The sequence below is a fragment of the Blennius ocellaris genome (assembly GCF_963422515.1).
Source record: "Blennius ocellaris genome assembly, chromosome: 1".
Taxonomy (NCBI): Eukaryota; Metazoa; Chordata; class Actinopteri; order Blenniiformes; family Blenniidae; genus Blennius; species Blennius ocellaris.
The window spans coordinates 333,488-348,061 of record NC_137650.1 but is presented as its reverse complement, the minus strand read 5'-3'; the positions used below and the strand labels follow the sequence as shown (position 1 = coordinate 348,061).

Below are 14,574 nucleotides of genomic sequence, written 5' to 3'. Positions count from 1 at the left end.
ATTTCCATAGACGTGCAAGAATAGTTGAGCTCAGAGATGTGGTACAGCATTTTGAACACAGAAATCCAGCCTCTTCCTTTACGTAAACACTCACTGCACTGCAACTTCAAAATGTCTGGAGAAAAATCAGAACCAGTGTGGACTGGACTCAGTTCAGAGGGACGACCAAGAACCAGAACTCTTGTTCTTTCTGACTGGACTGGACTTCAGACAGAAGTCCTGTCTTTTCTTCACCCTGTGACAGCGACGTGCCAGGACACTTGCAGGGTGTGTGTGTGTTGAAAGTGCGCCAGCAGCTCCAACAGCAGCTGGATATACAAATGAGCAGGTGGGTGGAGGCAGCTGATGGAGCCCACAGACCACTTCTCCTCAAAACATGATGCCTCCATGCAAAGCAGAGAAGCTGCAGCAGGCCAAGGCCAGCTGTGAGCACCAGACACACCTGGACACCTGAACACACCTCCAGTCTGAACACACCTCCAGTCTGAACACACCTCCAGTCTGAACACACCTGGACACCTGAACACAGCTCCAGTCTGAACACACCTGGACACCTGAACCCACCTCCAGTCTGAACACAGCTCAAGTCTGAACCCACCTCCAGTCTGAACACACCTGGACACCTGAACCCACCTCCAGTCTGAACACACCTCCAGTCTGAACACACCTGGACACCTGAACACAGCTCCAGTCTGAACACACCTGGACACCTGAACACACCTCCAGTCTGAACACAGCTCAAGTCTGAACCCACCTCCAGTCTTAACACACCTGGACACCTGAACCCACCTCCAGTCTGAACACACCTCCAGTCTGAACACACCTGGACACCTGAACACAGCTCCAGTCTGAACACACCTGGACACCTGAACACACCTCCAGTCTGAACACACCTCCAGTCTGAACACACCTCAAGTCTGAACACACCTCCAGTCTGAACACACCTCCAGTCTGAACACACCTCCAGTCTGAACACACCTCCAGTCTGAACACACCTCCAGTCTGACCACAGCTCAAGTCTGAACACACCTCCAGTCTGAACACACCTGGACACCTGAACACACCTCCAGTCTGAACACACCTCCAGTCTGAACACACCTCAAGTCTGAACACACCTCCAGTCTGAACACACCTCCAGTCTGAACACACCTCCAGTCTGAACACACCTGGACACCTGAACACACCTCCAGTCTGAACACACCTCCAGTCTGACCACAGCTCAAGTCTGAACACACCTCCAGTCTGAACACACCTGGACACCTGAACACAGCTCCAGTCTGAACACACCTGGACACCTGAACCCACCTCCAGTCTGAACCCACCTCCAGTCTGAACCCACCTCCAGTCTGAACCCACCTCCAGTCTGAACACACCTCCAGTCTGAACCCAGCTCAAGTCTGAACACAGCTCAAGTCTGAACACACCTCCAGTCTGACCACAGCTCCAGTCTGAACACACCTCCAGTCTGAACACACCTCCAGTCTGAACACAGCTCAAGTCTGAACCCACCTCCAGTCTGAACACAGCTCAAGTCTGAACACAGCTCCAGTCTGAACACAGCTCCAGTCTGAACACACCTCCAGTCTGAACACACCTCCAGTCTGAACACAGCTCCAGTCTGAACCCACCTCCAGTCTGAACACAGCTCCAGTCTGAACACAGCTCCAGTCTGAACCCACCTCCAGTCTGAACACAGCTCCAGTCTGAACCCACCTCCAGTCTGAACACAGCTCCAGTCTGAACACACCTCCAGTCTGAACACACCTCAAGTCTGAACCCACCTCCAGTCTGAACCCACCTCAAGTCTGAACACACCTCCAGTCTGAACACAGCTCCAGTCCGACCACAGCTCCAGTCTGAACACACCTCAAGTCTGAACCCACCTCCAGTCTGAACCCACCTCAAGTCTGAACCCACCTCCAGTCTGAACACACCTCCAGTCTGAACACAGCTCCAGTCTGAACCCACCTCAAGTCTGAACACAGCTCCAGTGTGAACACAGCTCCAGTCTGAACACACCTCCAGTCTGAACCCACCTCCAGTCTGAACACAGCTCCAGTCTGAACACACCTCCAGTCTGAACACAGCTCCAGTCTGAACCCAACTCAAGTCTGAACCCAACTCTAGTCTGAACACACAATCAGCCTCAACACAGCTCCCGTCTGAACCCACCTCAAGTCTGAACACAGCTCCAGTCTGAACCCAATTATAGTCTGAACCCACCTCAAGTCTGAACACACGTTAACCTGAACACAGCTCCAGTCTGAATCCACCTCTAGTCTGAACACACAATCAACCTCAACACAGCTCCTGTCTGAACACACGTAAAGCCTGAACACAGCTCCAGTCTGAACCCACCTCTAGTCTGAACACAGCTCCAGTCTGAACCCACCTCTAGTCTGAACACACGGCCAGCCTGAACACAGCTCCAGTCTGAAACCACCTCCAGTCTGAACACAGCTCCAGTCCGAACCCAACTACAGTCTGAACCCCTCTTGAGTGTGAACACACGTTCAGCCTGAACACGGCTCCAGTCTGGACCCACATCCAGTCTGAACACAGCCCTAGTCTAAACCCAACTAGTCTGAACTCACCTCAAGTCTGAACCCACCTCCAGTCTGAACCCAATTATAGTCTGAACACACAATCAGCCTCAACACAGCTCCAGTCTGAACCCACCTCCAGTCTGAACATAGCTCCAGTCTGAACCCAATTATAGTCTGAACCCACCTCAAGTCTGAACACACGTTAACCTGAACACAGCTCCAGTCTGAATCCACCTCTAGTCTGAACACACAATCCACCTCAACACAGCTCCTGTCTGAACACAGCTCCAGTATGAACCCAACTATAGTCGGAACCCACCTCAAGTCTGAACACACGTTAAGCCTGAACACAGCTCCAGTCTGAACCCACCTCAAGTCTAAACCCACCTCTAGTCTGAACACACGGTCAGCCTGAACACAGCTCCAGTCTGAAACCACCTCCAGTCTGAACACAGCTCCAGTCTGAAACCACCTCCAGTCTGAACACAGCTCCAGTCCGAACCCCTCTTGAGTCTGAACACACGTTCAGCCTGAACACGGCTCCAGTCTGGACCCACATCCAGTCTGAACACACGTTCAGCCTGAACACAGCCCCAGTCTGAACCCAACTAGTCTGAACTCACCTCAAGTCTGAACCCACCTCAAGTCTGAACCCACTTCTAGTCTGAACACAAAATCAGCCTCAACACAGCTCCAGTCTGAACCCACCTCAAGTCTAAACCCACCTCTAGTCTGAACACACGGTCAGCCTGAACACAGCTCCAGTCTGAAACCACCTCCAGTCTGAACACAGCTCCAGTCTGAAACCACCTCCAGTCTGAACACAGCTCCAGTCCGAACCCCTCTTGAGTCTGAACACACGTTCAGCCTGAACACGGCTCCAGTCTGGACCCACATCCAGTCTGAACACACGTTCAGCCTGAACACAGCCCCAGTCTGAACCCAACTAGTCTGAACTCACCTCAAGTCTGAACCCACCTCAAGTCTGAACCCACTTCTAGTCTGAACACAAAATCAGCCTCAACACAGCTCCAGTCTGAACCCACCTCAAGTCTCAACACATGTTAAGCGTGAACACATATCCACTCTGAACCCACCTCTAGTCTGAACACACGTTCAGCCTGAACACAGCTCCAGTCTGAAACCACCTCCTGTCTGAACACAGCCCCAGTCTGAACCCAGCTCGTCTGCACCCACCTTGAGTCTGAACACACGTTCAGCCTGAACACGGCTCCAGTCTGGACCCACATCCAGTCTGAACACAGCCCCAGTCTGAACCCACCTGGACACCTGAACCCACCTCAAGTCGGAACATTGCTCCTGTCTGAACCCACCTCCAGTCTGAACTTACGTCTAGTCTGAACCCACCTCCAGTCTGAACTTACGTCTAGTCTGAACCCACCTCCAGTCTGAACTTACGTCTAGTCTGAACACACCTCTAGTCTGAACTTACGTCTAGTCTGAACCCACCTCCAGTCTGAACTTACGTCTAGTCTGAACACACCTCCAGTCTGAACTTACGTCTAGTCTGAACCCACCTCCAGTCGAAACACACAATCAGCCTGAATACAGCTCCAGTCTGAAACCACATAAAGTCTGAACCCACCTCAAGTCTGAACACACATTCGGCCTGAACACAGCTCCAGTCTGAACACAAGTTCAGCCTGAACACAGCTCCAGTGTGAACCCACCTCCAGTCTGAACACAGCCCCATTCTGAAGCCAACAACAGTCTGAATCCACCTCATGTCTGAACAGAAGTTCAGCCTGAACACAGCTACAGTCTGAACACACCTCCAGTCTGAACATAACTCCAGTCTGAACGCAACTACAGTCTGAACACACCACCAGTCTGAACACAGATCCAGTCTGAACATAGCTGCAGTCTGAACGCAGCTGCAGTCTGAACGCAGTTCCAGTCTGACCCCACCTCCAGTCTGAACACAGCTCCAGTCTGAACCCACCTCTAGCCTCAACACAGCTCCAGTCTGAACCCAAATACAATCTGAACACACCTCTCATCTGAACACAGCTCCAGTCTGAACCCACCACAAGTCTGAACAGACATTCAGTCTGAACACAGCTCCAGTCTGAACACAGCTCCAGTCTGAACCCACCTCATGTCTGAACACAGCTCCTGTCTGAAAACATGTCCAGCCTGAACACAGCTCCAGTCTGAACCCACCTCCTGTCTGAACACAGCTCCTGTCTGAAAACATGTCCAGCCTGAACACAGCTCCAATCTGAACCCACCTCAAGTCTGAACACACCTGCAGTCTGAACCCAACTACAATCCAAACACACCTCTTGTCTGAACACACGTTCAGCCTGAACACAGGTCCAGTCTGAACACAGGTCCAGTCTGAACACAGGTCCAGTCTGAACACACCTCCAGTCTGAACATAGCTCCCATCTGAACACACCTCCAGTCTGAACCCAACTACAGTCTGAATCCAACTACAGTCTGAACACAGCTCCAGTCTTAACACATATCCAGTCTGAACACAAATCCAGTCTGAACACAAATCCAGTCTGAACATACCTCCTGTCTGAACGCACGTCCAGTCTGAACGCAGCTCCAGTCTGAACACAACACGATTCTGAACGCTGCTCCAGTCTTAACGGAGCGCCAGTCTTGAATGCAACTACAGTCTGAACACACATCCAGTCTGAACACACGTTCGGTCTGAACCCACCTCCCGTCTGAACACAGGTCCCGTCTGAACACAGGTCCAGTCTGAACACACCTCCAGTCTGAACACACCTCCAGTCTGAACACACATCCAGTCTGAACACACCTCCAGTCTGAACACACCTCCAGTCTGAACACACCTCCAGTCTGAACACATATCCAGTCTGAACACACCTCCAGTCTGAACACAGGTCCAGTCTGAACACAGGTCCAGTCTGAACACACGTCCAGTCTGAACACACATCCAGTCTGAACACAGGTCCAGTCTGAACACAGGTCCAGTCTGAACACACCTCCAGTCTGAACACACCTCCAGTCTGAACACACATCCAGTCTGAACACACATCCAGTCTGAACACACCTCCAGTCTGAACACAGGTCAAGTCTGAACACAGGTCCAGTCTGAACAGAACACCTGAACATTCAGAGTCAGTCTGAACAAGAACATTCAGAGGAAGACGAGACATATCTTCTGTGGGTCAGCACACAATGACTTCTGCTCTAATTCAGACTTGTGGACGAGTATGTGATTAAGAACCTACAGGACTCACATTAGGTCCAGGTTCCACGCTGATTTGCAGGGCTCAGGACATAATCCCGCCACAGAGACACTTTGCATGATATTTGCTTGACGGATTTGCAAGTGAATAGCTAGCGTGTGCACTCAGTGTGACTTGCCTCCCTGCTGATGCTTCACATGTGGTGAAGACACTTTACAGAGAATAGAGCCATTTCAAATACGGAGTAAAGCTATTTACAACATATGTGCAATGTTGAATGCTGAGATTTCAAACCTCCGAACTCAAACTCAAAAGAAAACACTTTTAAACCTAGCTTGTTGATGACTCCTGGCTTTATCCACTAAAACAAGGTGGCATGAAGCGTTTTGTGCCTTCAGATAGAAATGTGTCACCAGCTCTGTTGTTTGAAGCTGGAACACCGGCACCTTCAGTTACTGAGAGGTTATATTTACAAAATATATGAAGAAAAATATAGGGTTACTGGCCCTATCATATAGTACAGTTCAACAGCTGTCCATGAATATTTCTCCCATGATTATCCTTTCTAAAAGTAAATCATGGGGTAAAGATAGCAGGAACGTGACAAGGCGCAACTAGGACAACATGGCTGCCAGCACCGAGCTGCAGTCATCCAAAGAGACGATCGGAGGAGGAGCGAGCAGGACATGGAGCCACATCGTACCGACATCCTGACAGAGTGTGTATCCTCAGTGAAATGTCCTGAGAGCTGCTCTGCAGCCAGGCAACAAACCACTGAGCTCCTGCACACGACTCCAGGGTTTCACATGCTGACATGAGATGACTGTTTGCTTTCTGTCTGAGGGGGATTCATGTTCCATCTGAAGTCCCTCTCAATGTCTGAGTGCTAAATATGGTGCAGTTACCAGAGAGGGGAAAAGGAGACAGAGTCAGAACAACAACCTCTTGTGCTCCAGGTTCAGTCATTGGTGTGATCCAGACACACCTGGACTAATGGGTACAGCTGCTGAGTTTTATTTTCCAACTCTGCTCATCAGCTGGAGACTACATCTTCTATCCAACTTTCTATCAAAAACTACGATCAGTCCTGCTTTTTCACCACTCTGTGGTCAGTCCATCAACATGTGAGTGAGCGGTGTGTCTTCAGCTAACAGATATCTTTCTCCAACATTGAATTGGCTTGTGTCTCCATTCTGTCCATGAGTGGAATGACAAAAAATACTGCTGAGTCATGTGCAGCTGGTTTAAAAAAAAAAACATAGTCTCTGTGTCAAAGTGTGAGACTTTCACATGAGGAGCAGCAATCCCAGCACAGATCATTTGCCCTGTGACGTTTCCTGGTTCAGAAAGACTTTGGCTCACCACCTGCCGTGGACAACATTTCCTCTACTTGAAGAAACCCCCCACTGCGCCGCCGCGGGACAACTGCTAACCTCTCAGGACAGAACCCACTGGACATGAATAACGTGAGTGCAGAGGCTCTGTCCGTCGCCTCCAGCTCTCTGACTTTGACTTCAGACTCACAGATTTTTATTTCACATCACAAAAGATTCCTCTGAGTATCGACTCTGTGATCTGACTGAGATTGACAACAGCAAAGTTCAGAGTTCAGCCTCCTGGCAGAGCTATAAACAGCTCAGTGGTGTCTGAGGGCTTCACTGACTCTGCTGCTCCTCCTGCTGCTCCTCCTCATCCTCCTCTTCCTGCTCTCCCTCCTCCTCCTCTACCTCCTCCTGCTCTACCTCTTCCTTTTCCTTCTCCTGCTCAGAAAACTTCTATTCTTAGGAAACACACATCTACACTCCTGAATCACGTCCATATTTCACCTTCCGTGCGATAAAGAAGAGCTGGATTTCATTCTGTAGCAGCAAATATCTGATAAATTAGAGGATGAAACCATAAATAAGGTCAACGCTCCCACCAAGAGAGAATAACAAACCAACCTTAAAAAAACAGTAGTTAAATTAAAAATGAGTATTACATGCCATGATACACTTGCATAAAGTTTGACCTGAAGGGGTATCACGGCGTGGCGCCGCGCCACCTCTAGATTCTCGGCAAGAAATGTGTCAATGTCATAGCGGGTGACACTCGGTTTCCTCTTTTTGTTTTGCCGTTCTTACTCAGGCCAATGAACATCCTCGGGTAGGCCATGGACTCGTAGGCGTTGTAGTTGTTGGCGAGGAGGTTCTCCCTGAACTTGCACTCGTTATTGTAGTGGAGCTGAGAGAGAAAAGAGATAAGTTGTAAATGCTGATTGTTTGAACGCCCAGACAAAACAAAGATGTTGGGAACATTTCGGGGAGAATGTTCAGTCTGAATTGTTCTTACTGATAACTATCAGACAATTGCTTTATTATTGGACTGTATTATTTCTCTACCAGCTAGACTTTACAAAAATTTAATTGTGAAAGGATGAATGATGTGAGTGGGGCAGAACTCGGGACACTTGGCTGCTGTTTCCTCTTTGAATAATAGGCTTCGACCACAGGGTGTGTGTGTGTGTGTGTGTGTGTGTGTGTGTGTGTGTGCGTGTGTGTGTGTGTGTGTGTGTGTGTGCATATGCGTGTGCGTGTGTGCGTGCTTGCGTGAAGCAGTGTAAGTGATGACAGTTTTCACAATTGAGATCAAACTTCCAGGATCTAGAAAGTATTCTTCACACGACTCAAACTTCTTTACGTGTGAGCATTTCCCTTTGCTCCATGCCACTGGATATTGAAACTGTAGTTTTGTGGACGTCTCTGGTTCACATCTAAATATCATATACGACCCAGTCAGGGATAGATAGATAGATAGATAGACAGATAGATACTTTAATGATCTCCAAGAGAAATTCAGTACTGACTGTAGATGCTCATTGATTGTGTCGGCTCCAGAAAAGTCGACACTGTAATGTTGAGGTATAGATTTGTGGATATGAAAAGTGAAGAGCACCATGTGCTTGCTCATGTCTGCACAGTGAGAACGGTGTTATTGCTTCACTCACCGAGCCATACAGCTTCCCTCGTCTGTTCATCGCCACAAAGCGTCTGCTGTGGACCCCCAGCAGGGTCACCACTCCCCGCTCCACCGGGGAGATCTGCAGGAGACCTAAACACACACACACACACACACACACACACACACACACACACACACACACACACACACACACACACACACACACACACACACACACACACACACACACACACACACACACACACACAATGTTAAGTGTATAACTTCAATGTTTAAAATGCTGAGGCAGCAGTGTATCATGATGACAGGTGAGCAGTTGTCAGTGTGTATGTGTGTGTGTGTATGTGTGTGTGTGTGTGTCCTTTGTTCCTGCCTTTATGTAAATATGTCTTACAGTGTCATGAATTCCCCAAGGACGTTTTCTGTAATGAATCTCCCAGAATTTTTATGTCTTGTCTTAAAATAGTTCAGAGGCAGCAGAGAAAAAACAACAGCATGTTTCTGTCTGACTGTAGCCTCTTCAACTTGTTCTACTGCTGATCGTAGTGACATTTCAGAGAAATTAACTTGCTTATGTCTCTGGTTCAAAAACTTCTGGTGTTTTTCAAAGAATTACAGGTATTGGCTGAAGAGGAAGCCTTCTTCCAAGAATCCTGTTCAGAATTAAAGAAGCAAAGACTGATTGGACGTGTGTGTGTGTGTGTGTGTGTGTGTGTGTGTGTGTGTGTGTGTGTGTGTGTGTGTGTGTGTGTGTGTGTGTGTGTGTGTGTGTGTGTGTGTGTGTGTGTGTGTGTGTGTGTGTGTGTGTGTGTGAAAATCCAAATCTGGATATGTTTTCTAAAATGTTTAAGCGGTCAATTTCACCTCTAGATTGCTAGATTGTGTTCCAAAGCCTGTTAAAGGTTTAAACCAGATATTCGCTATATGATGTTGATTAAACGTCCCAGATTCTCAGACGCATGCTTTAGAAAAGGTTTAGATCTAAAAGGGGGCAAAGAATCATCTCCACATTAAAATTCTGACAACTTGTCCTCTGAATTCCGAGAAAGAAATGAGAATAATAGCACATCTGAAGTATTTTTAGTCTTTGTGTTTGCAGCCGGTGTGTGCGAGTTGTGTAAGTCTGTGCGCTCTGCCCTGCTTTGGCTCGTTGCGCGCGCCGGTTACGCACAAGCTACAGCGCAGCGGCTCCAGATGTGAAGTCTGTGGTGGATGGACACACATCCAGGGTCTTTCTGGTCCGGGAGTGAGGGGAAAGTGAAAGCAAAGTCGTGGATCAGGTGCTGTAGTTCAGTTACCAGCCAAACTTTCTAACTTAGAACATTCTTTGTAATTAATACCACTCATTTCTGATTTGATCAAACAGCGCCAAGCTGACAAATCTATAGAAGAAAGGCGTATGTTGCTTGTGTGTATTTTAAAAGTAGTCCAACCTACTGTAACGACTTTCGTTGTGTACTCCCGTTATTCTCCCGTCCGGGAACACCTGAATGTGAAAGCCGATCCCCACGTTGCAATAGAGCCGTCGCGACCTTTTAATGCCCATGAGGTAGTCACTACCCCTGTTGGCAACCTCCTGTTTCTCCCCTGGGATCCGCGCCAGGGACCGAGAGTAGAGGGCCTCCCAGCGATCCACGGTCCGGTTCAGGCCTGGGGCGCAGCCCACCAGTCCAGTCACAAGGCCGAGGACCAGGACGGTCCGCACGGCCGCCAGAGAGCCCATCCCGGGTCCGGGTCCGGCTCTTGACGCAGTGTCCCGGCGTGTGGCTCTCCAGAGAAATGAGAAGAGAGAGGACGCAGGCGGGGACGCTGCGCTCATTCCCAGACCCGAAGGCGCGTCGGCGCAGCAGCGACATGGATCTGCAGGACGCAGCGCAGCCATGCCTCTATATTTATACCTGCAGGCACATTACATCACAAGTCCACACTTAGAAGATCTCCACCACTTACACGCTCTCTAACCAAAAACACTTGGCACATTAGCTGGCTTATCTCGGCCAGTCCAGCAACACATATGAAGAAAATAAAGCAATAAAGGTCCTATTATCACGAAGAAAAGCTCTTTGTGTCAGATTTTCATTATCAGCTGCAGAATATCATAATTTATGTATGAGAGGATGTAAAATAGGAAACAGCCAAGTTAACAAAGCATGGTGTGGAGACAGTTCTATAAATGAACAATAACAGGAAAAAACACAGGTCCAATAGAAGCAAATAATAAAAGAGGGCTAACTTAAGACTGGTCAAGGGGAAATCGTGTCCCGGGCCCTTAAAGACAACAATGGTCAGACTAAATGCAGGGTTTGCAGTTTGATAAGTATGCTGTCAGTGCCGGCCATGACTGGAGTCGGTTCTCATGCTGAAACACTTGTTAGGTCTGCTCAATCTGTGTCCACAGGATAGATTTACCCTGGACAGGAAACCCTTCCTGTTTCTTTAACAGTCAGAATGCAGGAGCAAAGCTTCAGCCTGCCAACTCTTCATCTCCATTTGAATCATTACATTCTGTTCTTTAAGTGACATTATGATGTAAGCTGGGACTTTATTATATATATCAGTGATCAGTGGCAGGCAGTGCATTTCAGACCCAGGCGTTCACTGCTGGTCTGAGTCAATCCAACCCACAATAACTTGTTTATGGCTACAAAAACCATGTTACTGTGCAGGAATGCAGTATAAAAAGCCTTTGCATGACAGATAGATACTCGTGTAGCCAGAATAAATACCTTTACGAATGAAAAAAAATCCAAGTTCCTATCTCTTCTCCTGCTGCAGGTGCATAAAAAAGTGACTGCTTTTCCCGAAACTTCTGCGGGTCCCGGAGGGTGACAAACATCAGCTTTTCGTGGTCTTGAAAATAATGTAACGGCAAATAATCTAATCCTGAACCCTGCCATGGAGTTGGAAGTGAGCACAAGATGTGCGCTTGCAGTGCTGCAGCGTTCACTGACCTCTTGGAAAAGTCCCGTCTTCCATTTATCTATTTTTCCTCCCCTTTAGTCATTGTCGGTTGACAAAAATGCTATTAAATAAACACAACTATATTTTTGTTTCGTGCAGCTTGCTACAGATGCAGCCAGCTTGCGCTGGAGAGAGAACACTGTAAACCCGGATTTTACTTCTAATTAAAGGACCCATACTTGTCTATATTTCATGTTTCACAGTCCATCCTGTGCTCATGTGGGATAATAATTTGTGTGATACAGTATACAACACTCAAAACTTGTGAAATTATAGCTATTTCTTGGACTGAGCTGACGTCACCTCTCATGAAACGGGTGGTTCTCAGCTCCTCTGCCTCCCCCGCCCGCACGGAGACTGCAGCCCAGCTCACAGCCGCCTCCTCCCACCTCCTCAGTGACTGCAGCCCAGCTCACAGCCGCCTCCTCCCACCTCCTCAGAGACTGCAGCCCAGCTCACAGCCGCCTCCTCCCACCTCCTCGGTGACTGCAGCCCAGCCCACAGCCGCCTCCTCCCACCTCCTCGGTGACTGCAGCCCAGCTCACAGCCGCCTCCTCCCACCTCCTCGGTGACTGCAGCCCAGCTCACAGCCGCCTCCTCCCACCTCCTCGGTGACGTAGCCAGCAGCTCACGCTTGTAGTTGTAGTAATGTACTTACAGATCTCGGTGCCTCGTTAGCATCTTTTATTGTGGGAATAGCAGCAGGTTTCAAATGAGCGTCTGAGTAAGTCCAGTTTCAAAGTACCGTAGTTCTGGAAGCTTCTTTGGTGAAGAGTCGCTCACAAAACAAACACATTCTTTGTGGAAAAGAAAAAAAAGTCCAGCCACATTCGCCGCTGTGCTTCTTCTTTCAGCAAGACAAATAGTGTAGACACATACTTGCACCCGAAAACACGTTTTCTCCAAGTGGACATGAAGGTGAAAACAGTTATGGACAGCAACAAAAACAGCAGCGTTCAATGTGAAGCAGCAGAGACTGAGATAGAGCACAGAGACGAGGCTGCGCTCCTTGGCACAGATTGGTGGGCGTGTCTTGTTTTGGTTTCTACACATGTCAATCTTCCTGGAGGCGGGGCTTCTGTGCAGCAAGGTGGTGCCACATCATCAAATAGAATCAAGGTGTTGAGCCCCCCCACCAGTTAGAACAGAGAAAGATCACTGTGAACTCAAGCTGGAGGGAATCAATGAAAAAAACACTTTGGGGGTGTATATGAACCCCAAATAGCACTTTTATGATGTTTAAAGCACAGAAAAGTCGATTTAGTATAATATGGGACCTTTAAACTTCCCAGTGATCATTATTTTATGTTTTGTAAAAACCTCCTATCATTATTAAACAACATTAGTTGTTTCTACCATTTAGCTGAAAATTTCAATGCACTAATCATGTTTAGCAGAGATAACTTGGCCATGTCCACTCAGGCCAATAGCAGCCTGAGCAGTCCACGAGGAAGGACAATCGGGTGGGTGTCCATGGGATGTACACAGTCAATCTTGTAGGACGGGTGTAATTTATTTAGGATATTGGCACCTAATATCTCGCTCCCGAACATACTGGGGTGAAGTCCGTCAGGATGGAAGAAAGAGGGACGGTTCCAGAATAAGTTGAAGTTATCAATGAAATCTACAATGTGGCTTCTGCAGTCGGAAGGAAGAAACCTATTCAGGCTTAAAATTCTGCTGAAGGAAGCTGCGCCTCAGCCAAGTGTGGGAATGGGACCGGAGATAAAGACAGACTTTCCACAGTTACTTAAAACTTTAAAAAGGCTCATTAAAGTCCTTTTTGTCACTTCAGACTGCTGACGGGCCGTATCATTAAGATAAGATAAGATAAGATAAGATAAGATAAGATAAGATAAGATAAGCCTTTATTGATTTCACAGCGGAGAAATGTACTTGTAACATTCAGCTCTTAAGGACTCATGAGGAAAGGAAAGGCAAGGAATGTGCAAACAGTAAGAATAGAGGTATATATATATATATTATATACAATGACTATCAAATAGGACTAAAAAAAAGATAAAAATCACAAACTATAATAAAGTATAATAAGTTCTAAAGCAAAATATACAGTAGGATGAGATACAAGGAAATAAACTATGATGGGGGGGGCTGGCAAAGTGTAGGATAAGTACAATAAGCATACTATAGTAAAAAAAATAAAAATAATAATAATAATAATAATACCAGTGTTGGCAGTGCAGTGCCTACATGGACTATAACCGGATGGGGGAAGTGCACGTAAAAGCTCTGACAAAGGATTATTGGACTGGTTGCTCCAGGAAGACAATGTGTGATCACGTTGAAGAAGCGGATGATCCTGGTGATGAAATCTCCTATTATTAATGTTGGAGAGAAGAGAAGAGGAGCAGGTGGTGGATGAAGATAAGGAGATGACCGGGCAGGCTGGTCCTGTGGTGAGGCAGTGACAGCGACGGGAGTGGAGCGGCGTGTCATCACGGCTTCCTTCAGGAGTCTGCGGCAAGAAGCGGCGGTCTTATGACAGGAAGAGGGTCGCTGGAATGGCTGTCCAGGGGAGAGGGAGGCTGCTCCAGCGCTGTTATTCTCTGATGATGAAGATGCGGCTTTTGGGGGCCTAGAAGGAGGGAGATCCAGGTGTGAAGCTGCCGGGGCAGCAGCAGGAGAATCGGTTGGGAGGTCTGGGACATCGCCGGCCAGTGGAACGTAAAAGTTAGACAGGTTGAGTCCAGGAGGTGAGGCGGCTGCACAGGAGCATCCCTTTCGACCACGGATTACCACCTCCGACCATGGCGGTTGATGGCTGGGGGTCAAGCAGGAGGAAGAAGAGTGAGGACAGGTGGCAGGATCCCACGCAACTGTGTCCTGAAGGTCCTGGATGGTGGCGTTGAACAAGGTGAGCTGCTTGGACTGGTCCGCAGCTCCCACCATGAAGC

The 14,574-nt window shown here is 48.1% G+C and overlaps 1 protein-coding gene across 11 annotated transcripts in view; it reads right to left on the bottom strand.

The window, feature by feature from the left end:
- fgf4 (fibroblast growth factor 4) overlaps positions 1–11,555 on the bottom strand; it is a 93,644-nt gene extending 82,089 nt beyond the window's left edge. For 3 of the 11 annotated variants that reach the window (XR_013936680.1, XR_013936681.1, XR_013936682.1), the window contains exons 1-5: positions 11,425–11,555; positions 10,136–10,596; positions 9,870–9,933; positions 8,724–8,827; positions 7,861–7,960 (exon numbers count right to left, since the gene is read on the bottom strand). Coding sequence is in view for 3 of the 11 variants with exons in the window: in XM_080499125.1 (XP_080355251.1) it covers positions 7,784–7,960; positions 8,724–8,827; positions 9,870–9,929; positions 10,136–10,580 (786 nt within the window). In the remaining 8 variants the exon portion in view is untranslated. Of the gene's footprint in view, positions 1–1,833; positions 7,961–8,723; positions 8,828–9,869; positions 9,934–10,135; positions 10,597–11,424 lie in introns of those variants that run through there. The other 8 variants (XR_013936683.1, XR_013936684.1, XR_013936685.1 and 5 more) reach the window with 8 other exon arrangements.
- Positions 11,556–14,574: the final 3,019 nt, after the last annotated feature.